We start from the raw sequence: 27392 nt of genomic DNA, 5'->3' as shown, positions 1-27392 counted from the left end.
TCTCTGTGTAACTCTGTACCTTCAAGAAGTTTGCCATGACACAGGGCCAGATCTCTCCCTTTCACAACATGTACTAGGTACTACAAACGCGGTTGATGCAAATTTAGGGATGTTACAAATTCGGGAAATTCCTGACCCGAGTACATTGTGAACAGTGTGCTTAATTTCGGATGTTCCGAAGACTTCCTCACATCCGTTACGGATGTGTACGTGCAAGCTGCGAGCAGTGGCGCTCGGCCCACACATCACAGACTCCACAATTCCTAGTTTGTGCGCACAAGGAGCAGTGAGTGGCAGCATGTGGCCGTAAATAAATACTGTCAGCCATAAACGAGTCTGTGCGAGTACATTTCGCATGATGCTCGATACCGATTTTGTTTGTTTTTGAGGTGATACGATGCCTGGGATTATGCGAATTTGCTCACGACCCCGTGAGATTCGTATCGAGATTCGACTGCACTAGGCGAAGTGAAATGCTGTTTGTGGCCTAGCAGTGCTAAACTGGTTCCTGGTGCTGTGAAAACAATTCATGATACACAGTATCTTGATTAAGGGTCTTTACGCAGTGACCACGAAGGAGGGTGCTCAGTGTCTGATCTCAGCCGCTAGAAAAGTTCATGTCAGGCATCCTAAATGAACCCAGGAATCCTTGTTGCTTTTAATTGCATGGCTTCATGTTTTACATTGCGTGGTACGACTCCAATAAGCGTAATTTTCGTTTACTTGTTTTACCAGCAGAAATTCTTGTATTGATTTATATGAAATGTGTGTAGTATTTGTTTCCCTAACTTATTATTACAGGAATGAGTCAAGACGTAAATTGAGACCTTGAAGAAAAGTGTCGACTCGCACTGTGGAGCTGACCGAAATTGTATAATTAATAATCAGCGTTGGAAATTCTTTTTTCTATTCAACCCTGGATTGCTCCTAATCGGAAAGCTGTCTACTGTTAATGCTGCAAGTTTGAATCAGTGTGGAAGGTTTTAGTGTGGCCGTTTCCGTTCATCCTGCAGAGAGGGGCACTAGCAGCTGCGGGACATCTGCAGCTGCCCAGCTCGAGGGCCAGCCTTAAGGAGTGAGTGCTGCCAATGTTTGGTGTACGAAATTCTTACAATTCCTCTGCATGGCTGGGTTCTGGTTGAAGTTGGAGGCATTTTCAAGTGCGGGCATACGGAAAAAAAAAATGTCCAGCTTTAGTCTGGTTTACTTTTACCCAAACATCAACATCATGGCAAAAATTGTAGTCTGTGTGCATTAAGCAGCTGAATGTTGGCTAGACAAATGGTCTTTAAAATTTACCTTATGTACACGTGTGACTGCTGCACTTTTTTCTGCAGTTATGACACAGTGTGGCCATTGCATGGGGCCTGCACAGGACTTGGGATTAGCGGTGCCCCGATTATGCAGCCCATTTTTTCATGCTGTGACACAAATTAGCTGAGTTACGGTAAATTCTTCTGATGCATACTGCAATGAAAGTATGAATGATAAGATGCACACCCGACGACCGGCACGAATAAACTGTGTAATGTAAAACAGGTTGCTAGGTCAGTTTACTGGCAAACATAACGTAATTATAAGTTAAAATGAGGATCCTCCAATGATCTGGCACTCAGCTAACAGTAATGATGCCTGGGCTGATGGTTCGGAGCAGTGTTCTACGCGTGCGGCACATGCCCGTCAGTGGGAGGTGGCGCTCCCCTGACTGTGTGTCCGTGCACTTTGCTCTCAAAGGCTTCGCAGAATTCAGTTTTAGGTTCATTTTAATGTAAAGTTATTGTGCGATGGTAAACTGGTAACAAGGCTAGACCTTTTATTGTAAACAATGACTACAGTGGAACCCTGACTATGCGTCCCCCGTTCATGGGAGGGCCTTCATGTGAAAGCGTTTTTTTTCTTTCCACTTCATTTTTATTTCAGTTGCCTTAGTGAATTCTGTAAACCTAATCTTTTGGCTTATGCCATTCAGTTCTTGTGAATTGCCTTTTTTTCTGTTTCTTTTCCAGTTGCAAACTGTTTGCTTGGATTCAGAAGTTAACTTTGTTTTGAAACTATTTGAAGAGAAAAACTATTTCCCTTTGCGTTCGCTTCCAACTGAGAACCGACTTATCGCACTTGCATACGCCAGGCTTCTCTTCAATCAGCTGTGCTTCCCGCACTGCTGTCCGCCACGCGCCCACTTCCCTCGCACTGAGAGGCATTGGCCGAGAACTGGAGCCAGAGGGCTGCGTGGAGGGAGAGCCATTCCTAAGCAGCCACGTGCACACAACTGCCAGCCTACATTGAGCTGAGGAATCTAGGCGGTGGCATGGCCACAATCAGCATGAAGCGGATGGCAGAATAGAAGTGACAAAAGCCCACTGATTCCTTGAGGGAGTGAACAGTATCCCTATGCTGCCTAATCCCACCTTCTGATATCCGCATGGCAGCCTGTGAGCTAATGGGCTGAGCTTTGGGAATATATACTGACTTGCTTGTGGATGTGCTGTGGAATGTGCCAGTGGGGGAACATGAAAAGCATTTTTAATTGCATTGCAGTGAAGTTTGTTATATAATCAGCGCTTTCTGTGCACCATCTCTTGTTTCCACCTCAATTTGTTGTAAAACATGTGTGTTCCTAAGTCCCTGCCTAGGCATGGAATGCAGCCTATGACAGGCGCTATCAAAGCATACATTAAGATTGCTGTTTGTGTAGCTATAAGTATGACGACTTTTCTGTTGGATGTGTTTGTGTTGCACCGTGTGCCTAAGCATGGTTGCTATTCTCGTAAATGTGTTTATATGGATTTCATGGGATGAGAACGTAACAACCGCGTGCTGTGGGACCGCAGCAGTGATGATGACGACAGCACTAGTGAGGACAATGGCGCAAGGGTGGTCGAGTAGTCCAGTGAATAATGCATTTTCATTTTGGAATGTGCCTTCGGGCAAGCTTTTTTTTTCTGACATGCGGTGTGTGGGGGGGCTCAACTTAATTTCAGTCGACATACAGAGCCGTGTAAATGCATTAGTTAACCTCGCCCCCTCCCCCCCCCAAATAGCATGTTAGGCGAGAAAAGAGAAGAACATGCCCGTGGGCACATTCTACTCTTCTGCTTCAGTCTTCTAGAGCTCCCTGCTTCAACTGGCTTGCCAATGTCGATGCATGGCATTGTGCTCTGCAGTTTCAGGAATAGAAGGGCACCAGCAGGGGATGTTTTCAGGGCTGGTTGCTTTTTGTCGCTCATCCAGACTGATGGATCTCTGCAAATGCTGTGAATAGAGCCATGAAATGTTACCACTTATTCCTGAAGGCATTGCGAAACTGCAAATGAGTAGAAAAGAAAAAAAATAATCTAAGATTGCCTAAGCTTTTCCTGATGTGGCTTTAGCTCCAGGGCTTCCTTGCTGCTAGCCTGTCAGCTAGAGGGCTGAGCTTTGCCCATGGCCCTGCAGCTGTGCACTAAATGGTGGTCTAGGCACTTAGCAGCCACTGAATGGAATAGATTTCTCTATGGAGAAGCACCTGGCAGCATTTGGGGTGCTAATTTGTGCCACTCTATTGTTGCATTCTAAGGCGTAGCTCAATAGCCATCACAACCTATTGAGCTAGGTCACAACCTTCACCTGGTAAGCATTCATGGCACATGCACCCTAGAACCTTTTCAGTGGGATGAAAATCTGCAATTTTATCTCAGTGACTTTGCTGTTTCCAGTCACAGGGTTAAATCCCATTTGTCGCTGCTTCTTTTTGATATGGCCGAAGCCAAATTCATAGCAGGTGGTATATGGGAGTGGTTTGACTAGGACTAACTGCTGGTAAGTTTTCCTGCCATGACATAAAAGCAAGCTTATGATATTAACCAATGTGTGATGCAATATGTGAGTGAAGGTTTCAGCTTGAGGGCACTGTGCTTGTTGGGCATATGATAGGACTAGTTACAAAGGAATGTGGAAATTTAGCTATGAAAAGTAAGAAAGGGATTTTGGTTGTCAGAAAAGTTGCGGAGCAAGTACAACAGGTGGACTGTGCCGAGTGAACAGTGCTTCACACTTCTGTAGCCCTGGGTGGGACTCTTAGGTTTCCTGTGTGCCCCTCTCCATACGCAGTGGGAGAGCACAGTGTTGTCTACGGAGTCGCAGAGCCACACGCTCAAACATCCAGAAAGGCGTGGACCCATGGTCTCAGCAGGCTCTGCGCACAAAGACCCGCCGCCACCACTGCGCACCGGGCAAGTGGCACCGACCAGTCTTCCCGGCCGACATCCCGGACCGCCACCGCCACTGCGCACCGGGCAAGTGGCACCGACCTGTCTTCCCGACCTACATCCCGGCTTATCTAGGCTTATCTAGGCGCTAAGTGCTTTGTATTGCTCAACGGGAGCGACGAGTTAGAACTGTCTCAGCATTTCTTCTCTAAGCTCCTGAAATCTTTGTGCACAAAACCACGCTGGGGTGATAGCTAAAGCATGATGACGCACAAATATGGCTTGGAGTTTCAGTGATCAGTCTCTTGTGGTTTTGTGTACAATGAACTGCCAACCAGCCGCTGTTATTGCTCACCTGATCTTGATGCATCTATGCCCAGTGTTATAGCTTGTGGCGCAGTGCTGGTTCCCATCCGAGTTCATTTAGTTGTGTTGCGCATGATAAACTGAAGTGAAACCCATGCTGAGTGGGGGTAAAAAAGATATTTTCCTTGAAGTGCTTTACCAGGTTAGAGTTCATGAAGTGTTCGAGCATCTTGCAGCAAGTGAAAGTTAACGATATTAGTCCATGTGTGTACATTCACCTTCTTCAAAAATTTGCATCACGTTGGATGTCTCTTCCAGTCTTAGGGCAATTTTTGCATTTTGTTCCATTGGATTGCTAAATGAGGCGCAGCCTCTCTTGAGCAATACTTCAAAATGTAACCAGAAATTTTTTTCTTGTCCATGAGCTGAATGAGGGTTAGAGTGGCTTACTGCAGCCATGCGAGAAACGTTTTGCATAATTGTCCAGGAGCAGTAGGAGGCAGTATACAACTGTTGGCAGACCATGTGATTAATAGGTGATGCCAATACCCTCTTATGTATGTTTATCATTTACTTGCACGAACGTGGCTAGTTGAACAATTTAAAGAGCTTTGAGTGTGGTCGGGGGGAAGCTGGCATAGAGCGTTGTTGAACTGCTTTCTGCCTCTGCAGAGGTGCGTGAAATCTTGCAGCAGACTTGCTTGCATTGGCCTAAAAGAGTGGTGTATTGATTGTGTTTCTCGTGTGTTCCTCATGTGTTTCTCATGTGGTTTCTGCAATTTTTGAGGCGTCATGCTTCAAGGAGAGCGCCGAAAGTCTAGAGGAAAACGATATATCCTCCCCACCACTGCGATGTTAAATGCATAGGAGAGAAAAAATAGGATTGGAGAAAAGTTGGACATAAAAGTGAAATCAATTGTGTAGTTCTTATCTTCAGAATCAAGTAGATGATACCTACAGACCGAATGACGTCTTGCTCCAAAGCGAAAATTAAGCAATAGGAGAAACATCCTGTGTCACAGATTGTTAGAACGTAGCGTTTTGTATAAATTGGAATTGTTACAAATTTTCAAGTGCTGTAGTGCAAAAGACTCTTAACCCTGTGTTTAGAGCGTGAAAGCGTAACCATCTTATGGTGCGAAAAAACCAACTGAATACAAAACAACCTGTGTATTTGCTTAAAGATGTTGCAGTCAGTTTCGATGACATTGCATGTGCTGTGTGACACCCGTTGCTTGTGGCGCGATCCGTTAACCAGGAACATTTTCAATAATTACGGGATGCACCATGCAGCTCAAGACCAGCTCAAGACGGTGTAAAAATCAACGCCACTTTCAGCCCGGTGGCTCCTGTGGCAGGTGAGTCCAGCGGGCCCAGCCGATGTCGGGGCGGTCTTGGCGAGAGGTACCGCAAATTTCGCATATCACGTTGATCTAACTTCTTGGAACACGATGCGGTAGCAGTGCTCTAAATATAGAACTTTTGAATACTCTTCTGCTCACATATCTGGGGGAATCAATGGATGGGTTGAATTTTAGTTTACCTACGTTGTGTGCAGTTAAAGTGATTCCTCCGGGTTTTTCTTCTGACCGCAGAGCAGAGAGAGAGCAGGGATAGACATATGGCATGCGACCTTACTCATGTTGCCCCTTTAAGGCAACCTTAAATTAACCTTAATTTACCTTATGTACACGTGTGACTGCTGCACTTTTTTCTACAGTTATGACACAGTGTGGCCATTGCATGGGGCCTGCACAGGACTTGGGATTAGCGCTGCCCCGATTATGCAGCCCATTTTTTCATGCTGTGACACAAATTAGCTGCGTTACGGTAAATTCTTCTGATGCATACTGCAATGAAAGTATGAATGATAAGATGCACGCCCGATGACCGGCACGAATAAACTGTGTAACGTAAAACAGGTTGCTAGGTTGGTTTACTGGCAAACGTGACGTAATCATAAGTTAAAATGAGGATCCTCCAAAGATCTGGCACTCAGCTAACAGTAATGATACCTGGGCTGATGGATCGGAGTAGCGTTCTACGCGTGCGACCCATGCCTGTCAGTGGGAGGTAGTGCTCCCCTGGCTCTGTGTCTGCACTTTACTCTCAAAAGCTTCGCAGAAATCAGTTTTATGTTCATTTTAATGTCAGGTTAATGTGCGCTGGTAAACTGATAAGGCTAGACCTTTTATATTAAAATATGACTACAGTGGAACACTGACTATGTGTCGTCCACGGGAAGGCCCACATTTGAAAGCATTTTTTTTGTTTTCACTTCATTTTTATTTCAGTTGCCTTTGTGAATTCTGTAAGCCTAATTTGTTGGCATATGCCATTCAGTTCTTATGAATTGCCTTTTTTTTTTTGAATCCAAGCGTTTGCTTAAAGTATTTCCCTTTGCGTTCGCTTCCAACTGAGAACAGACTTATCGCACTTGCCGACGCCAGGCTTCTCTTCAATCAGCTATGCTTCCCGCACTGCTGTCCGCCACGCGCCCACTTCCCTCGCACTGAGAGGCATTGGCCGAGAACTGGAGCCAGAGGGCTGCGTGGAGGGAGAGCCATTCCTAAGCAGCCACGTGCACACAACTGCCAGCCTACATTGAGCTGAGGAATCTAGGCGGTGGCATGGCCACAATCAGCATGAAGCGGATGGCAGAATAGGAGAAGTGACAAAAGCCCACTGATTCCTTGAGGGAGTGAACAGTATCCCTATGCTGCCTAATCCCACCTTCTGATATCCGCATGGCAGCCTGTGAGCTAATGGGCTGAGCTTTGGGAATATATACTGACTTGCTTGTGGATGTGCTGTGGAATGTGCCAGTGGGGGAACATGAAAAGCATTTTTAATTGCATTGCAGTGAAGTTTGTTATATAATCAGTGCTTTCTGTGCACCATCTCTTGTTTCCACCTCAATTTGTTGTAAAACATATGTGTTCCTAAGTCCCTGCCTAGGCATGGAATGCAGCCTATGACAGGCGCTATCAAAGCATACATTAAGATTGCTGTTTGTGTAGCTATAAGTATGACGACTTTTCTGTTGGATGTGTTTGTGTTGCACCGTGTGCCTAAGCATGGTTGCTATTCTCGTAAATGTGTTTATATGGATTTCGGGGGATGAGAACGTGACAACCGCGTGCTGTGGGACCGCAGCAGTGATGATGACGACAGCACTAGTGAGGACGATGGCGCAAGGGTGTTCGAGTAGTCCAGTGAATAATGTATTTTCATTTTGGAATGCGCCTTCGGGCAAGCTCTTTTTTTTTCTGACATGCGGTGTGTGGGGGGGCTCAACTTAATTTCAGTCGACATACATAGCCGTGTAAATGCATTAGTTAACCTCGCCCCCTCCCCCCCCAAATAGCATGTTAGGCGAGAAAAGAGAAGAACATGCCCGTGGGCACATTCTACTCTTCTCCTTCAGTCTTCTAGAGCTCCCTGCTTCAACTGGCTTGCCAATGTCGATACATGGCATTGTGCTCTGCAGTTTCAGGAATAGAAGGGCACCAGCAGGGCATGTTTTCAGGGCTGGTTGCTTTTTGTTGCTCATCCAGACTGATGGATCTCTGCAAATGCTGTGAATAGAGCCATTAAATGTTACCACATATTCCTGAAGGCATTGCGAAACTGCAAATGAGTAGAAAATAAAAAAAAATAATCTAAGATTGCCTAAGCTTTTCCTGATGTGGCTTTAGCTCCAGGGCTTCCTTGCTGCTAGCCTGTCAGCTAGAGGGCTGAGCTTTGCCCATGGCCCTGCAGCTGTGCACTAAATGGTGGTCTAGGCACTTAGCAGCCACTGAATGGAATAGCTTTCTCTATGGAGAAGCACCTGGCAGCATTTGGGGTGCTAATTTGTGCCACTCTATTGTTGCATTCTAAGGCGTAGCTCAATAGCCATCACAACCTATTGAGCTAGGTCACAACCTTCACCTGGTAAGCATTCATGGCACATGCACCCTAGAACCTTTTCAGTGGGATGAAAATCTGCAATTTTATCTCAGTGACTTTGCTGTTTCCAGTCACAGGGTTAAATCCCATTTGTCGCTGTTTCTTTTTGATATGGCCGAAGCCAAATTCATAGCAGGTGGTATATGGGAGTGGTTTGACTAGGACTAACTGCTGGTAAGTTTTCCTGCCATGACATAAAAGCAAGCTTATGATATTAACCAATGTGTGATGCAATATGTGAGTGAAGGTTTCAGCTTGAGGGCACTGTGCTTGTTGGGCATATGATAGGACTAGTTACAAAGGAATGTGGAAATTTAGCTATGAAAAGTAAGAAAGGGATTTTGGTTGTCAGAAAAGTTGCGGAGCAAGTACAACAGGTGGACTGTGCCGAGTGAACAGTGCTTCACACTTCTGTAGCCCTGGGTGGGACTCTTAGGTTTCCTGTGTGCCCCTCTCCATACGCAGTGGGAGAGCACAGTGTTGTCTACGGAGTCGCAGAGCCACACGCTCAAACATCCAGAAAGGCGTGGACCCATGGTCTCAGCAGGCTCTGCGCACAAAGACCCGCCGCCACCACTGCGCACTGGGCAAGTGGCACCGACCAGTCTTCCCGGCCGACATCCCGGACCGCCACCGCCACTGCGCACCGGGCAAGTGGCACCGACCTGTCTTCCCGACCTACATCCCGGCTTATCTAGGCTTATCTAGGCGCTAAGTGCTTTGTATTGCTCAACGGGAGCAACGAGTTAGAACTCTCTCAGCATTTCTTCTCTAAGCTCCTGAAATCTGTGCACAAAACCACGCTGGGGTGATAGCTAAAGCATGATGACGCACAAATATGGCTTGGAGGTTCAGTGATCAGTCTCTTGTGGTTTTGTGTACAATGAACTGCCAGCCAGCCGCTGTTATTGCTCACCTGATCTTGATGCATCTATGCCCAGTGTTATAGCTTGAGGCGCAGTGCTGGTTCCCATCCGAGTTCATTTAGTTGTGTTGCGCATGATAAACTGAAGTGAAACCCATGCTGAGTGGGGGTAAAAGAGATATTTTTCTTGAAGTGCTTTACCAGGTTAGAGTTCATGAAGTGTTCGAGCATCTTGCAGCAAGTGAAAGTTAACGATATTAGTCCATGTGTGTACATTCACCTTCTTCAAAAATTTGCATCACGTTGGATGTCTCTTCCAGTCTTAGGGCAATTTTTGCATTTTGTTCCATTGGATTGCTAAATGAGGTGCAGCCTCTCTTGAGCAATACTTCAAAATGTAACCAGAAATTTTTTTCTTGTCCATGAGCTGAATGAGGGTTAGAGTGGCTTACTGCAGCCATGCGAGAAACGTTTTGCATAATTGTCCAGGAGCAGTAGGAGGCAGTATACAACTGTTGGCAGACCATGTGATTAATAGGTGATGCCAATACCCTCTTATGTATGTTTATCATTTACTTGCACGAACGTGGCTAGTTGAACAATTTAAAGAGCTTTGAGTGTGGTCGGGGGGAAGCTGGCATAGAGCGTTGTTGAACTGCTTTCTGCCTCTGCAGAGGTGCGTGAAATCTTGCAGCAGACTTGCTTGCATTGGCCTAAAAGAGTGGTGTATTGATTGTGTTTCTCGTGTGTTCCTCATGTGTTTCTCATGTGGTTTCTGCAATTTTTGAGGCGTCATGCTTCAAGGAGAGCGCCGAAAGTCTAGAGGAAAACGATATATCCTCCCCACCACTGCGATGTTAAATGCATAGGAGAGAAAAAATAGGATTGGAGAAAAGTTGGACATAAGAGTGAAATTAATAGTGTAGTTATTATCTCCAAAATCATGTAGATGATACTTGCAGACCGAATGGCCTGCTTCAAAGCGAAAATGAAGCAATAGGAGAGACATCCTGTGTGACAGGTTGATAGAACGTAGCGTTTTGTATAAATTGGAACTGTTACAAATTTCAAAGCGCTGTAGTGCAAAAGACTCTTAACCCTGCGTTTAGAGCGCGGAAGTGTAAGCATCTTATGGTGCGAAAAAATCAACTGAATACAAAACAACCTGTGTATTTGCTGAAAGATGTTGCAGTCAGTTTCGATGACATCGAATGTACTGTGTGACACGCGTTGCTTGTGGCGCGATCCGTTAACGAGGAACATTGACGCAAATTACGGTATGCACCACACAGCTCAAGACAGCGTAAAAATCAGCGCCACGTTCAGCCTGGTGATTCCGGTGGCTCTGGTGTCAGGCGAGTCCAGCGGGCCCCGCCGATGCCTGGGCAGTCTTGTCGAGAGTTACCCCGAATTTCGCATATCACCTTGATCTGACTTCTTGGAACACGATGCGATACCAGTGTTCTAGATATAGAACTTTTGAATACTCTTCTGTGCGCACACCTGTGGGAAGTCCTAGGCGGGTTGAATTTTAGTTTACCTAGGTGGTATGCAGTTCGAGTGATTCCTCCCGAACATGTAACTCCGTCGGTTGCAGATTTCATCTCTTGGGTTTTTCGTTTCACAGCAGAGCAGAGAGAGAGAGAGCAAGGATTAGACATATGGCATGCGACCTGACTCTACCTCATAGTTTTTAAAATTTTTATGGCCACACCCGTGGCATGTGGAGGTTCCCAGGATAGGGGTCTAACAGGAGCTGCAGCTTCTGGCCTACCCCACAGCCATAGCCACGCAGATCCGAGCCGCATCTGTGACCTACACCGCAGCTCACGGCCACCCCGGATCATCTAATTAGGATGTGTTAGTTTGTAACACAAAAACAAACCACTGAACCTTAGCTGTGGTTGGTGCTTGATGGCCTCAATTGCTTATACACTCTAATACCTAACACAACAAAATGAAATTGCGGTGCACTGCTTTCGTGATAAATGTAGTGTGCTTGCTACACCGTTCATTGCTTTGCTGAATCTATTTTGTATCGTCCAGTTCCGTTCTCATACATTATTTTTACATCTTTCAGGTCGATCACCTTGACTGAAGCGCATGGAGGCCTTAGCCACAAACACATTGCTGGCTTTCATGGTAGGTATTCTTGCTTGTATGCCTTCGTTCACTTTGCAACTCTGTAGCATCTATATTTGGGACTGTGAACTACTGCAGTATGTGTAAACCAAGCCTCAGTGTGGAGCTGGTTTGCAGATTCTTTTTTCCTCAGAGAGGCGAATCTAGGGGTCACCAATCAGGAATGAAAACAAACTTTTTTTACACAAGTATTAAGAAGCTTATGGTTAGAACAAGATATCTACTGTGTTTAGTCGCGTAATGATTGCACTCCTGAATTTTCTTGGCAAAATTGAAATTTTTTATTCCCCACATAATGATCGCACCCCGAACTTGCCGCTGCAATTTATGTGCCAAGTCTAGCCGACGATCGTACTTAACAGATGGCATGTGCAGATGACCATCTTGCACTGTCAGCCACTATTTTTGTTTTGATATTGGTTGTAATGTTGCTGATGCTGAAACGTTGCTGTTGGTTGACCTGCAGTCACACGGGCAGTCTAAACGCGGTTATGCTTAACTATGGATACCAAACTTAACTGCGGTTATCTCGAATCACGATTCGCCGTTTTCACAAGATTCGCCACCGTTCTGGATTGTGGTGGAACGAACAAAGTGATGCGGTGGTCCGGAGCGAAGCGACATTTGCAAATATCTAGCAGTGCAGATGGCACAGTGTCGTGAGATTTACTATAAAAGTTTTTTTGTTGATTGATCGTTATCAATGATTCACTGTCTCCTTTTCAGGCCTCGCTACAACGAGAGCAGCCTCCGGCGCTTAGGATCGCAGAGCCTGGTAAGTCATTTAAGCGGATGGTACTTTGGTGCTTGCGCAAGGTGTTCGCGGCACATACTGGAACACTGAGAGTGCCGTCCGATGGCACTGCCTCCACAGCCAAATACATGGCCGCGCTGCCTGCAAGCCGACCGCGCCAGGTAAACATCTCTACGGCAGATCCCTAGTGGCAGCGTCAGAAAACGGTGTTAAACTTTCTTGTTCTCGTAAATAATAAGACCTGGAATACGGGAATGCCAGAAATGAGTCCTCCATGAGGATCGTTGACCTGTACCGAGTTGCTGATAAGAGTAATAGCTGCAATACAAGCTAGTTTTATGCTCCCAGCCGTGTAGCAGCTGCCGCCATTGCAGGGTGACTGACCTGATCTGCTTGCAAGCCAGCTTCGCTGCTGAGGTGTCACTGAAAGCGATCATATATCTTTCTTTTAATATGAAACAGTGATGTTGTCACTAAGGCAGTGCCATAAGTCGACCATTTAGTATAAGCTTTGGTCAATTCAAAACAGCATCCGCTGTGGCTTCGATATTTAGAACATACTTTTTTTTATACATTTATACTTTTTTTCGATATACTTTTTTCGATATTTAGAAACAAGTGATGCCTAGTGACGACTAGGGGTAGCATGCCAGAGCGCCGTCGTCGTCGGCACTTTTGGGTGACACCATTGCGGTAAGCTCGCGGAATCCGGTGCTGCGAACGTTTTGAACGTGTCACCTACTTTAATGCTGTAGAAGAGATCGGACAAGCAAGCAAGCAAACAAACAAAAAAAAAGATGGGAGGCTGTTCTTTGATCATGATGTATCTAGCATGAATTACCAGGGCAGCAGGAACGTATTTGCCGCCTCATATAAATTGCTCGAGCCATTCCTCATCTAGACTAGTTCTGCCATAAAATACATCCTATCGTCTCCTTGTGCTTCACTACGCTTCCCGCACAATTGCTGTTGGCCAGTCGCAATTAGCCCAGTGGTAATTGTGACTCTCTAGCGTGTGCCGCTGCCTCCTGGGTACAGTGGCTGATGCATTCTGGCTGGATTCATGGCGTAGACTTCTGTTGTAAGTTCGTGCTGGCAAAAAAAGAGGATGATCAGAAATGTCACCTCGAATCACCATTTGCTTGACTTGCTAGCCAAGACATTGAGTGGTGGGTATACTACAGAAAAATCATGCAAACACTTCCATTTCCAATGCCTGTTACTGCGCTACGAGAGAGCCTTTCGAGACATTTTTCTTAACGAGTGCATTCCTGTAAACATGCCTTACAGCCGCCTGATAATAAGTAAATCTCCTGCCATAAGTGACATACAGGCCCTAGCTCACGCGACATTTCAAGCTTCTCTGCTAATAGTGGCCCTCGACGTGCGTAGGCTCAAATTTGATTTTTAGTAAACAGTATGTGTGGTGACTGAAAAGAATTACTATATGTAATCTCTTTAGATGTTTTATACAGGGGAACAGTTTCATTCTAGGAGCATGACTTTCATGCATCTGTGTGTCACTTTTTGTTTGGCCAGAAATTTAAGTCTTGAGTTCTAAATTTTGTGCAGACCTCGTGTGGCTCACCTGCATTGTGTTAAGGGTAGGCTGGAAGAGGCACAAAGCCTGTCTGTGTGAGTGCCTGTAAGTGATCGTGGTGGTGTGACTCTTTTATTAGAAAATCCTTTCTACTATGCGTTCAGTACATCCTGGGCCAAGGTGACGAGGGCACGTTGCAGCCTCAGATCCAGGGAGGCGAGCCAGATGGGCCTCGATGAGGGTGGGGGGAAAGGATAGGCGGGGGACTGGAAGGCTGCGTGGCACTGTGTAAGGCAGTGTTCTATGTCTGCATGTGTGTGTGGACAGTTTAGGCACTTACGTGTGGAAGTGTACCGGTATAGATGACGTTTGGCTGGTGTATGTAGGAGATTAAACTGCATTCGGCTAAGAATGCGAGCTTCATGGATCGATAAGGATGAGTGTGGTGGTCCTCCCTACTCACAGAGTCCTCCCTACCCGCACCAAGCACCATGCACAACCACTTCCTGCTCCCAGTCCCCCTTCCTCCACACCACCTCGTTGTCTTCCCCAGTCTGTTCCAATGTGCTCCATTGTGACACCTAATGGCGCCATTGACACTGGCCTTTACAACGCGACGAATAAAAGTGGCGAAAGTACAAAGCCTTCAGGCACTTCTAGTAGCATGTGCACGAGAATCTTTTGGAGTGCCCATGGGTGGCAATTTTTTCAAAAGTGGATTGTGCAAATAAGTGCATGTAGTACTTGTTGATCAATTTTTAAACTGGTTGCAGATATGTCATGTGCAAATTAGTTTGTTATCTTGGGAGGCATATTTTTAATAAGCTTATCTAGGCGCTAAATGCTATGTATTGCTCAACGGGAGCGACGAGTTAGAACTGTCTCAGCATTTCTTCTCTAAGCTCCTGAAATCTTTGTGCACAAAACCACGCTGGGGTGATAGCTAAAGCATGATGACGCACAAATATGGCTTGGAGTTTCAGTGATCAGTCTCTTGTGGTTTTGTGTACAATGAACTGCCAACCAGCCGCTGTTATTGCTCACCTGATCTTGATGCATCTATGCCCAGTGTTATAGCTTGTGGCGCAGTGCTGGTTCCCATCCGAGTTCATTTAGTTGTGTTGCGCATGATAAACTGAAGTGAAACCCATGCTGAGTGGGGGTAAAAAAGATATTTTCCTTGAAGTGCTTTACCAGGTTAGAGTTCATGAAGTGTTCGAGCATCTTGCAGCAAGTGAAAGTTAACGATATTAGTCCATGTGTGTACATTCACCTTCTTCAAAAATTTGCATCACGTTGGATGTCTCTTCCAGTCTTAGGGCAATTTTTGCATTTTGTTCCATTGGATTGCTAAATGAGGCGCAGCCTCTCTTGAGCAATACTTCAAAATGTAACCAGAAATTTTTTTCTTGTCCATGAGCTGAATGAGGGTTAGAGTGGCTTACTGCAGCCATGCGAGAAACGTTTTGCATAATTGTCCAGGAGCAGTAGGAGGCAGTATACAACTGTTGGCAGACCATGTGATTAATAGGTGATGCCAATACCCTCTTATGTATGTTTATCATTTACTTGCACGAACGTGGCTAGTTGAACAATTTAAAGAGCTTTGAGTGTGGTCGGGGGGAAGCTGGCATAGAGCGTTGTTGAACTGCTTTCTGCCTCTGCAGAGGTGCGTGAAATCTTGCAGCAGACTTGCTTGCATTGGCCTAAAAGAGTGGTGTATTGATTGTGTTTCTCGTGTGTTCCTCATGTGTTTCTCATGTGGTTTCTGCAATTTTTGAGGCGTCATGCTTCAAGGAGAGCGCCGAAAGTCTAGAGGAAAACGATATATCCTCCCCACCACTGCGATGTTAAATGCATAGGAGAGAAAAAATAGGATTGGAGAAAAGTTGGACATAAAAGTGAAATCAATTGTGTAGTTCTTATCTTCAGAATCAAGTAGATGATACCTACAGACCGAATGACGTCTTGCTCCAAAGCGAAAATTAAGCAATAGGAGAAACATCCTGTGTCACAGATTGTTAGAACGTAGCGTTTTGTATAAATTGGAATTGTTACAAATTTTCAAGTGCTGTAGTGCAAAAGACTCTTAACCCTGTGTTTAGAGCGTGAAAGCGTAACCATCTTATGGTGCGAAAAAACCAACTGAATACAAAACAACCTGTGTATTTGCTTAAAGATGTTGCAGTCAGTTTCGATGACATTGCATGTGCTGTGTGACACCCGTTGCTTGTGGCGCGATCCGTTAACCAGGAACATTGTCAATAATTACGGGATGCACCATGCAGCTCAAGACCAGCTCAAGACGGTGTAAAAATCAACGCCACTTTCAGCCCGGTGGCTCCTGTGGCAGGTGAGTCCAGCGGGCCCAGCCGATGTCGGGGCGGTCTTGGCGAGAGGTACCGCAAATTTCGCATATCACGTTGATCTAACTTCTTGGAACACGATGCGGTAGCAGTGCTCTAAATATAGAACTTTTGAATACTCTTCTGCTCACATATCTGGGGGAATCAATGGATGGGTTGAATTTTAGTTTACCTACGTTGTGTGCAGTTAAAGTGATTCCTCCGGGTTTTTCTTCTGACCGCAGAGCAAAGAGAGAGCAGGGATAGACATATGGCATGCGACCTTACTCATGTTGCCCCTTTAAGGCAACCTTAAATTAACCTTAATTTACCTTATGTACACGTGTGACTGCTGCACTTTTTTCTACAGTTATGACACAGTGTGGCCATTGCATGGGGCCTGCACAGGACTTGGGATTAGCGCTGCCCCGATTATGCAGCCCATTTTTTCATGCTGTGACACAAATTAGCTGCGTTACGGTAAATTCTTCTGATGCATACTGCAATGAAAGTATGAATGATAAGATGCACGCCCGATGACCGGCACGAATAAACTGTGTAACGTAAAACAGGTTGCTAGGTTGGTTTACTGGCAAACGTGACGTAATCATAAGTTAAAATGAGGATCCTCCAAAGATCTGGCACTCAGCTAACAGTAATGATACCTGGGCTGATGGATCGGAGTAGCGTTCTACGCGTGCGACCCATGCCTGTCAGTGGGAGGTAGTGCTCCCCTGGCTCTGTGTCTGCACTTTACTCTCAAAAGCTTCGCAGAAATCAGTTTTATGTTCATTTTAATGTCAGGTTAATGTGCGCTGGTAAACTGATAAGGCTAGACCTTTTATATTAAAATATGACTACAGTGGAACACTGACTATGTGTCGTCCACGGGAAGGCCCACATTTGAAAGCATTTTTTTTGTTTTCACTTCATTTTTATTTCAGTTGCCTTTGTGAATTCTGTAAGCCTAATTTGTTGGCATATGCCATTCAGTTCTTATGAATTGCCTTTTTTTTTTGAATCCAAGCGTTTGCTTAAAGTATTTCCCTTTGCGTTCGCTTCCAACTGAGAACAGACTTATCGCACTTGCCGACGACAGGCTTCTCTTCAATCAGCTATGCTTCCCGCACTGCTGTCCGCCACGCGCCCACTTCCCTCGCACTGAGAGGCATTGGCCGAGAACTGGAGCCAGAGGGCTGCGTGGAGGGAGAGCCATTCCTAAGCAGCCACGTGCACACAACTGCCAGCCTACATTGAGCTGAGGAATCTAGGCGGTGGCATGGCCACAATCAGCATGAAGCGGATGGCAGAATAGGAGAAGTGACAAAAGCCCACTGATTCCTTGAGGGAGTGAACAGTATCCCTATGCTGCCTAATCCCACCTTCTGATATCCGCATGGCAGCCTGTGAGCTAATGGGCTGAGCTTTGGGAATATATACTGACTTGCTTGTGGATGTGCTGTGGAATGTGCCAGTGGGGGAACATGAAAAGCATTTTTAATTGCATTGCAGTGAAGTTTGTTATATAATCAGTGCTTTCTGTGCACCATCTCTTGTTTCCACCTCAATTTGTTGTAAAACATATGTGTTCCTAAGTCCCTGCCTAGGCATGGAATGCAGCCTATGACAGGCGCTATCAAAGCATACATTAAGATTGCTGTTTGTGTAGCTATAAGTATGACGACTTTTCTGTTGGATGTGTTTGTGTTGCACCGTGTGCCTAAGCATGGTTGCTATTCTCGTAAATGTGTTTATATGGATTTCGGGGGATGAGAACGTGACAACCGCGTGCTGTGGGACCGCAGCAGTGATGATGACGACAGCACTAGTGAGGACGATGGCGCAAGGGTGTTCGAGTAGTCCAGTGAATAATGTATTTTCATTTTGGAATGCGCCTTCGGGCAAGCTCTTTTTTTTTCTGACATGCGGTGTGTGGGGGGGCTCAACTTAATTTCAGTCGACATACATAGCCGTGTAAATGCATTAGTTAACCTCGCCCCCTCCCCCCCCAAATAGCATGTTAGGCGAGAAAAGAGAAGAACATGCCCGTGGGCACATTCTACTCTTCTCCTTCAGTCTTCTAGAGCTCCCTGCTTCAACTGGCTTGCCAATGTCGATACATGGCATTGTGCTCTGCAGTTTCAGGAATAGAAGGGCACCAGCAGGGCATGTTTTCAGGGCTGGTTGCTTTTTGTTGCTCATCCAGACTGATGGATCTCTGCAAATGCTGTGAATAGAGCCATTAAATGTTACCACATATTCCTGAAGGCATTGCGAAACTGCAAATGAGTAGAAAATAAAAAAAAATAATCTAAGATTGCCTAAGCTTTTCCTGATGTGGCTTTAGCTCCAGGGCTTCCTTGCTGCTAGCCTGTCAGCTAGAGGGCTGAGCTTTGCCCATGGCCCTGCAGCTGTGCACTAAATGGTTGTCTAGGCACTTAGCAGCCACTGAATGGAATAGATTTCCCTATGGAGAATCACCTGGCAGCATTTGGGGTGCTAATTTGTGCCACTCTATTGTTGCATTCTACGGCGTAGCTCAATAGCCATCACAACCTATTGAGCTAGGTCACAACCTTCACCTGGTAAGCATTCATGGCACATGCACCCTAGAACCTTTTCAGTGGGATGAAAATCTGCAATTTTATCTCAGTGACTTTGCTGTTTCCAGTCACAGGGTTAAATCCCATTTGTCGCTGCTACTTTTTGATATGGCCGAAGCCAAATTCATAGCAGGTGGTATATGGGAGTGGTTTGACTAGGACTAACTGCTGGTAAGTTTTCCTGCCATGACGTAAAAGCGAGCTTATGATATTAACCAATGTGTGATGCAATATGTGATTGAAGGTGTCAGCATGAGGGCACTGTGCTTGTTGGGAATATGATAGGGCTAGTTACAAAGGAATGTGGAAATTTAGCTATGAAAAGTAAGAAAGGGATTTTGGTTGTCAGAAAAGTTGCGGAGTAAGTTCGACAGGTGGACTATGCCGAGTGAACAGTGCTGCGCGCTTTTGTAGCCTTTGGTGGGACTCTTGGGTTTCCTGTGTGCCCCTCTCCATACGCAATGCGAGAGCACAGTTGGTGCTTTGGATCTTCATGAGCAGAAGAGTGAGAAAAGTTTGGTATACTAGACTGGTAGGCGTGTCTCTTGGTAATGGAAGTTTAGTACCTGCTGCACCTTCTCTGCAAGTGCCGGTTCTCCCTGTTGACTTTGTTGATGTATTCTCGGTGCAGGGCATCGGATTTTTGGATGCGGTGCTGGGCCCAGGTACGTGCTTTGAATGTGTGCATTTCCTCTTTTTTTTTTCTGCTAAGCATTTCTGCTGCAATTTCAGACTTTGCTGATGTCTGTCGAACTAACATTGGATTTTAGTTTCACATCCGTCTGTCAGAAGTCCTGCCAGATCGATATCATTTTTATAGATTTCAGTAAAGAATGGGACCTCGTCTCCCGTCCTAAATTAATTTCCACGCTTCAACAAGTTGGTCTTCCTAGCATCATAGTTAACTGTGGTTTAGCTTGCCATCTAATCGAATACAATTTGTTAGTATTGACAATTATTCAGGTAATGTTCCTGTCTCTTCTGGTGTCTCCCAAGGAAGTATTCCAGCTCTCCTGTTATTTTCGATATGTAGTAACGACATTGTTAAAGTTGTCCTCATCCTGTTCAGATCAGGCTGTTTCCAAACGGCTCTGTTTTGTTTAATATAATTACTTGTTGTGAATACCTGGTCTCACTTAAGTATACTCTATTCTCGATTGGTGTAATCAGTAGGACACAAGAGTCCCACTTGCTTCGAGTGCTGGCAAAAGGTAAACTACGTCCCCATGTGGCACATTTTTGTGTGCTGTATACTAGTACATACAATGGAACACCAATAAGCATGTTTTTATCTTTCTCTGGTAGGCCTCTTTTAATTTCACTTTCACATTATTTGTTCTCAGTTTTCCATGCAGAGAAAACAAATATGTCCAGGACAAAGTACGGTGTACCTGACTGAGCCCTAAACCGCAAACTTTGTCAGTTTGGAATGTTTGGAAACAGCGCAATTCTAAAAACTAAAATACACATTTCGAACACGCTGAATTCTGTGCAGCAATAAAAAAAAAGCGCTATTAAGAGCACATCGCAACAACTGACGTGAGATTCATTAAGTAGGACAACAAATATATATATATCTGCTAAAAAGTGCTCTTAGTTAAAGGTTACAGTACTAAATCGAAATTTATGAAATGGAATACAAGACTGATGACAGTATGGTACAACAAATAACTCAGAACACATCAAGCAGAACAATACAACTCGGATGAAAAAAGGGATCATTTCTGTATGTTCTGCGTGTTTTTCCAAACTTGGCTGGACGGTTTGACGACGCTCCGTTTGGTGAAAAAAAAAAAAAAACTCAAGTTCAGCTGTTAGGCTCTTTTCATCTTTCAGCTGCCTCATAATACTTCCTGAAGCAAAATGCAGCTGCACTGTGGTGTTCCTCAATTTTAGCCTATGATATATATTTAATATAGTGCTTTTGTCAGTCGAACGTGTATTGTATTTGCCACGTTTGAAAACTAGAGAAGCATTCCTAGAAAGTATCTTTGGCAAAAAAAGTCGTATTCGTACGACTGAGTACGTACTTATTCTCGGGCTTTGCTTGTACTTGCCCAGAGAAGTAAAGCTGCACTGCCGCGGTTTCCCAAGTGGAAGAATGAGTGCAATGCCAGCATTTTCTCTAGCCATCTCTGTGTAACTCTGTACCTTCAAGAAGTTTGCCATGACACAGGGCCAGATCTCTCCCTTTCACAACATGTACTAGGTACTACAAACGCGGTTGATGCAAATTTAGGGATGTTACAAATTCGGGAAATTCCTGACCCGAGTACATTGTGAACAGTGTGCTTAATTTCGGATGTTCCGAAGACTTCCTCACATCCGTTACGGATGTGTACGTGCAAGCTGCGAGCAGTGGCGCTCGGCCCACACATCACAGACTCCACAATTCCTAGTTTGTGCGCACAAGGAGCAGTGAGTGGCAGCATGTGGCCGTAAATAAATACTGTCAGCCATAAACGAGTCTGTGCGAGTACATTTCGCATGATGCTCGATACCGATTTTGTTTGTTTTTGAGGTGATACGATGCCTGGGATTATGCGAATTTGCTCACGACCCCGTGAGATTCGTATCGAGATTCGACTGCACTAGGCGAAGTGAAATGCTGTTTGTGGCCTAGCAGTGCTAAACTGGTTCCTGGTGCTGTGAAAACAATTCATGATACACAGTATCTTGATTAAGGGTCTTTACGCAGTGACCACGAAGGAGGGTGCTCAGTGTCTGATCTCAGCCGCTAGAAAAGTTCATGTCAGGCATCCTAAATGAACCCAGGAATCCTTGTTGCTTTTAATTGCATGGCTTCATGTTTTACATTGCGTGGTACGACTCCAATAAGCGTAATTTTCGTTTACTTGTTTTACCAGCAGAAATTCTTGTATTGATTTATATTAAATGTGTGTAGTATTTGTTTCCCTAACTTATTATTACAGGAATGAGTCAAGACGTAAATTGAGACCTTGAAGAAAAGTGTCGACTCGCACTGTGGAGCTGACCGAAATTGTATAATTAATAATCAGCGTTGGAAATTCTTTTTTCTATTCAACCCTGGATTGCTCCTAATCGGAAAGCTGTCTACTGTTAATGCTGCAAGTTTGAATCAGTGTGGAAGGTTTCAGTGTGGCCGTTTCCGTTCATCCTGCAGAGAGGGGCACCAGCAGCTGCGGGACATCTGCAGCTGCCCAGCTCGAGGGCCAGCCTTAAGGAGTGAGTGCTGCCAATGTTTGGTGTACGAAATTCTTACAATTCCTCTGCATGGCTGGGTTCTGGTTGAAGTTGGAGGCATTTTCAAGTGCGGGCATACGGAAAAAAAAAATGTCCAGCTTTAGTCTGGTTTACTTTTACCCAAACATCAACATCATGGCAAAAATTGTAGTCTGTGTGCATTAAGCAGCTGAATGTTGGCTAGACAAATGGTCTTTAAAATTTACCTTATGTACACGTGTGACTGCTGCACTTTTTTCTGCAGTTATGACACAGTGTGGCCATTGCATGGGGCCTGCACAGGACTTGGGATTAGCGGTGCCCCGATTATGCAGCCCATTTTTTCATGCTGTGACACAAATTAGCTGAGTTACGGTAAATTCTTCTGATGCATACTGCAATGAAAGTATGAATGATAAGATGCACACCCGACGACCGGCACGAATAAACTGTGTAATGTAAAACAGGTTGCTAGGTCAGTTTACTGGCAAACATAACGTAATTATAAGTTAAAATGAGGATCCTCCAATGATCTGGCACTCAGCTAACAGTAATGATGCCTGGGCTGATGGTTCGGAGCAGTGTTCTACGCGTGCGGCACATGCCCGTCAGTGGGAGGTGGCGCTCCCCTGACTGTGTGTCCGTGCACTTTGCTCTCAAAGGCTTCGCAGAATTCAGTTTTAGGTTCATTTTAATGTAAAGTTATTGTGCGATGGTAAACTGGTAACAAGGCTAGACCTTTTATTGTAAACAATGACTACAGTGGAACCCTGACTATGCGTCCCCCGTTCATGGGAGGGCCTTCATGTGAAAGCGTTTTTTTTCTTTCCACTTCATTTTTATTTCAGTTGCCTTAGTGAATTCTGTAAACCTAATCTTTTGGCTTATGCCATTCAGTTCTTGTGAATTGCCTTTTTTTCTGTTTCTTTTCCAGTTGCAAACTGCTTGCTTGGATTCAGAAGTTAACTTTGTTTTGAAACTATTTGAAGAGAAAAATTATTTCCCTTTGCGTTCGCTTCCAACTGAGAACCGACTTATCGCACTTGCATACGCCAGGCTTCCCTTCAATCAGCTGTGCTTCCCGCACTGCTGTCCGCCACGCGCCCACTTCCCTCGCACTGAGAGGCATTGGCCGAGAACTGGAGCCAGAGGGCTGCGTGGAGGGAGAGCCATTCCTAAGCAGCCACGTGCACACAACTGCCAGCCTACATTGAGCTGAGGAATCTAGGCGGTGGCATGGCCACAATCAGCATGAAGCGGATGGCAGAATAGGAGAAGTGACAAAAGCCCACTGATTCCTTGAGGGAGTGAACAGTATCCCTATGCTGCCTAATCCCACCTTCTGATATCCGCATGGCAGCCTGTGAGCTAATGGGCTGAGCTTTGGGAATATATACTGACTTGCTTGTGGATGTGCTGTGGAATGTGCCAGTGGGGGAACATGAAAAGCATTTTTAATTGCATTGCAGTGAAGTTTGTTATATAATCAGTGCTTTCTGTGCACCATCTCTTGTTTCCACCTCAATTTGTTGTAAAACATATGTGTTCCTAAGTCCCTGCCTAGGCATGGAATGCAGCCTATGACAGGCGCTATCAAAGCATACATTAAGATTGCTGTTTGTGTAGCTATAAGTATGACGACTTTTCTGTTGGATGTGTTTGTGTTGCACCGTGTGCCTAAGCATGGTTGCTATTCTCGTAAATGTGTTTATATGGATTTCATGGGATGAGAACGTAACAACCGCGTGCTGTGGGACCGCAGCAGTGATGATGACGACAGCACTAGTGAGGACGATGGCGCAAGGGTGGTCGAGTAGTCCAGTGAATAATGCATTTTCATTTTGGAATGTGCCTTCGGGCAAGCTTTTTTTTTCTGACATGCGGATGTGGGGGGGCTCAACTTAATTTCAGTCGACATACAGAGCCGTGTAAATGCATTAGTTAACCTCGCCCCCTCCCCCCCCCCAAATAGCATGTTAGGCGAGAAAAGAGAAGAACATGCCCGTGGGCACATTCTACTCTTCTGCTTCAGTCTTCTAGAGCTCCCTGCTTCAACTGGCTTGCCAATGTCGATGCATGGCATTGTGCTCTGCAGTTTCAGGAATAGAAGGGCACCAGCAGGGGATGTTTTCAGGGCTGGTTGCTTTTTGTCGCTCATCCAGACTGATGGATCTCTGCAAATGCTGTGAATAGAGCCATGAAATGTTACCACTTATTCCTGAAGGCATTGCGAAACTGCAAATGAGTAGAAAAGAAAAAAAAATAATCTAAGATTGCCTAAGCTTTTCCTGATGTGGCTTTAGCTCCAGGGCTTCCTTGCTGCTAGCCTGTCAGCTAGAGGGCTGAGCTTTGCCCATGGCCCTGCAGCTGTGCACTAAATGGTGGTCTAGGCACTTAGCAGCCACTGAATGGAATAGATTTCTCTATGGAGAAGCACCTGGCAGCATTTGGGGTGCTAATTTGTGCCACTCTATTGTTGCATTCTAAGGCGTAGCTCAATAGCCATCACAACCTATTGAGCTAGGTCACAACCTTCACCTGGTAAGCATTCATGGCACATGCACCCTAGAACCTTTTCAGTGGGATGAAAATCTGCAATTTTATCTCAGTGACTTTGCTGTTTCCAGTCACAGGGTTAAATCCCATTTGTCGCTGCTTCTTTTTGATATGGCCGAAGCCAAATTCATAGCAGGTGGTATATGGGAGTGGTTTGACTAGGACTAACTGCTGGTAAGTTTTCCTGCCATGACATAAAAGCAAGCTTATGATATTAACCAATGTGTGATGCAATATGTGAGTGAAGGTTTCAGCTTGAGGGCACTGTGCTTGTTGGGCATATGATAGGACTAGTTACAAAGGAATGTGGAAATTTAGCTATGAAAAGTAAGAAAGGGATTTTGGTTGTCAGAAAAGTTGCGGAGCAAGTACAACAGGTGGACTGTGCCGAGTGAACAGTGCTTCACACTTCTGTAGCCCTGGGTGGGACTCTTAGGTTTCCTGTGTGCCCCTCTCCATACGCAGTGGGAGAGCACAGTGTTGTCTACGGAGTCGCAGAGCCACACGCTCAAACATCCAGAAAGGCGTGGACCCATGGTCTCAGCAGGCTCTGCGCACAAAGACCCGCCGCCACCACTGCGCACCGGGCAAGTGGCACCGACCAGTCTTCCCGGCCGACATCCCGGACCGCCACCGCCACTGCGCACCGGGCAAGTGGCACCGACCTGTCTTCCCGACCTACATCCCGGCTTATCTAGGCTTATCTAGGCGCTAAGTGCTTTGTATTGCTCAACGGGAGCAACGAGTTAGAACTCTCTCAGCATTTCTTCTCTAAGCTCCTGAAATCTGTGCACAAAACCACGCTGGGGTGATAGCTAAAGCATGATGACGCACAAATATGGCTTGGAGGTTCAGTGATCAGTCTCTTGTGGTTTTGTGTACAATGAACTGCCAGCCAGCCGCTGTTATTGTTCACCTGATCTTGATGCATCTATGCCCAGTGTTATAGCTTGAGGCGCAGTGCTGGTTCCCATCCGAGTTCATTTAGTTGTGTTGCGCATGATAAACTGAAGTGAAACCCATGCTGAGTGGGGGTAAAAGAGATATTTTTCTTGAAGTGCTTTACCAGGTTAGAGTTCATGAAGTGTTCGAGCATCTTGCAGCAAGTGAAAGTTAACGATATTAGTCCATGTGTGTACATTCACCTTCTTCAAAAATTTGCATCACGTTGGATGTCTCTTCCAGTCTTAGGGCAATTTTTGCATTTTGTTCTATTGGATTGCTAAATGAGGTGCAGCCTCTCTTGAGCAATACTTCAAAATGTAACCAGAAATTTTTTTCTTGTCCATGAGCTGAATGAGGGTTAGAGTGGCTTACTGCAGCCATGCGAGAAACGTTTTGCATAATTGTCCAGGAGCAGTAGGAGGCAGTATACAACTGTTGGCAGACCATGTGATTAATAGGTGATGCCAATACCCTCTTATGTATGTTTATCATTTACTTGCACGAACGTGGCTAGTTGAACAATTTAAAGAGCTTTGAGTGTGGTCGGGGGGAAGCTGGCATAGAGCGTTGTTGAACTGCTTTCTGCCTCTGCAGAGGTGCGTGAAATCTTGCAGCAGACTTGCTTGCATTGGCCTAAAAGAGTGGTGTATTGATTGTGTTTCTCGTGTGTTCCTCATGTGTTTCTCATGTGGTTTCTGCAATTTTTGAGGCGTCATGCTTCAAGGAGAGCGCCGAAAGTCTAGAGGAAAACGATATATCCTCCCCACCACTGCGATGTTAAATGCATAGGAGAGAAAAAATAGGATTGGAGAAAAGTTGGACATAAGAGTGAAATTAATAGTGTAGTTATTATCTCCAAAATCATGTAGATGATACTTGCAGACCGAATGGCCTGCTTCAAAGCGAAAATGAAGCAATAGGAGAGACATCCTGTGTGACAGGTTGATAGAACGTAGCGTTTTGTATAAATTGGAACTGTTACAAATTTCAAAGCGCTGTAGTGCAAAAGACTCTTAACCCTGCGTTTAGAGCGCGGAAGTGTAAGCATCTTATGGTGCGAAAAAATCAACTGAATACAAAACAACCTGTGTATTTGCTGAAAGATGTTGCAGTCAGTTTCGATGACATCGAATGTACTGTGTGACACGCGTTGCTTGTGGCGCGATCCGTTAACGAGGAACATTGACGCAAATTACGGTATGCACCACACAGCTCAAGACAGCGTAAAAATCAGCGCCACGTTCAGCCCGGTGATTCCGGTGGCTCTGGTGTCAGGCGAGTCCAGCGGGCCCCGCCGATGCCTGGGCAGTCTTGTCGAGAGTTACCCCGAATTTCGCATATCACCTTGATCTGACTTCTTGGAACACGATGCGATACCAGTGTTCTAGATATAGAACTTTTGAATACTCTTCTGTGCGCACACCTGTGGGAAGTCCTAGGCGGGTTGAATTTTAGTTTACCTAGGTGGTATGCAGTTCGAGTGATTCCTCCCGAACATGTAACTCCGTCGGTTGCAGATTTCATCTCTTGGGTTTTTCGTTTCACAGCAGAGCAGAGAGAGAGAGAGCAAGGATTAGACATATGGCATGCGACCTGACTCTACCTCATAGTTTTTAAAAATTTTATGGCCACACCCGTGGCATGTGGAGGTTCCCAGGATAGGGGTCTAACAGGAGCTGCAGCTTCTGGCCTACCCCACAGCCATAGCCACGCAGATCCGAGCCGCATCTGTGACCTACACCGCAGCTCACGGCCACCCCGGATCATCTAATTAGGATGTGTTAGTTTGTAACACAAAAACAAACCACTGAACCTTAGCTGTGGTTGGTGCTTGATGGCCTCAATTGCTTATACACTCTAATACCTAACACAACAAAATGAAATTGCGGTGCACTGCTTTCGTGATAAATGTAGTGTGCTTGCTACACCGTTCATTGCTTTGCTGAATCTATTTTGTATCGTCCAGTTCCGTTCTCATACATTATTTTTACATC

At 45.4% G+C, this 27392-nt stretch overlaps 2 protein-coding genes across 6 annotated transcripts in view; both read left to right on the top strand.

Annotated features, from left to right (window-relative positions):
• The window catches only part of LOC149354057 (uncharacterized), a 28992-nt gene extending 19946 nt beyond the window's left edge, over positions 1-9046 (top strand). The window contains exons 7-10 of one of the 2 annotated variants that reach the window (XM_089583041.1): positions 1014-1075; positions 4090-4274; positions 5787-5851; positions 8910-9046. In XM_089583041.1, coding sequence (XP_089439167.1) covers positions 1014-1075; positions 4090-4274; positions 5787-5812 — 273 coding nt within the window. In that variant the 3' untranslated portion in view covers positions 5813-5851; positions 8910-9046. The remainder of the gene's footprint in view (positions 1-1013; positions 1076-4089; positions 4275-5786; positions 5852-8909) is intronic. The other variant, XM_089583042.1, reaches the window with a different exon arrangement.
• A 2362-nt stretch (positions 9047-11408) lies between these two features.
• LOC149354056 (serine/threonine-protein kinase PLK1-like) overlaps positions 11409-27392 on the top strand; it is a 68636-nt gene continuing 52652 nt past the window's right edge. For 3 of the 4 annotated variants that reach the window (XM_089583037.1, XM_089583039.1, XM_089583040.1), the window contains exons 1-6: positions 11409-11451; positions 12178-12226; positions 16034-16098; positions 19325-19358; positions 21839-21922; positions 24919-25103. In XM_089583037.1, the coding sequence (XP_089439163.1) occupies positions 21914-21922; positions 24919-25103 (194 nt within the window). In that variant the 5' untranslated portion in view covers positions 11409-11451; positions 12178-12226; positions 16034-16098; positions 19325-19358; positions 21839-21913. Of the gene's footprint in view, positions 11452-12177; positions 12227-16033; positions 16099-19324; positions 19359-21833; positions 21923-24918; positions 25104-27392 lie in introns of those variants that run through there. The other variant, XM_089583035.1, reaches the window with a different exon arrangement.

Source organism: Amblyomma mixtum, chromosome 3 (assembly GCF_055824585.1).
Source record: "Amblyomma mixtum isolate Tamu chromosome 3, ASM5582458v1, whole genome shotgun sequence".
Classification (NCBI taxonomy): Eukaryota; Metazoa; Arthropoda; class Arachnida; order Ixodida; family Ixodidae; genus Amblyomma; species Amblyomma mixtum.
The sequence above is the reverse complement of the archived record's forward strand: the minus strand, read 5'-3'. Positions and strand labels throughout refer to the sequence as shown.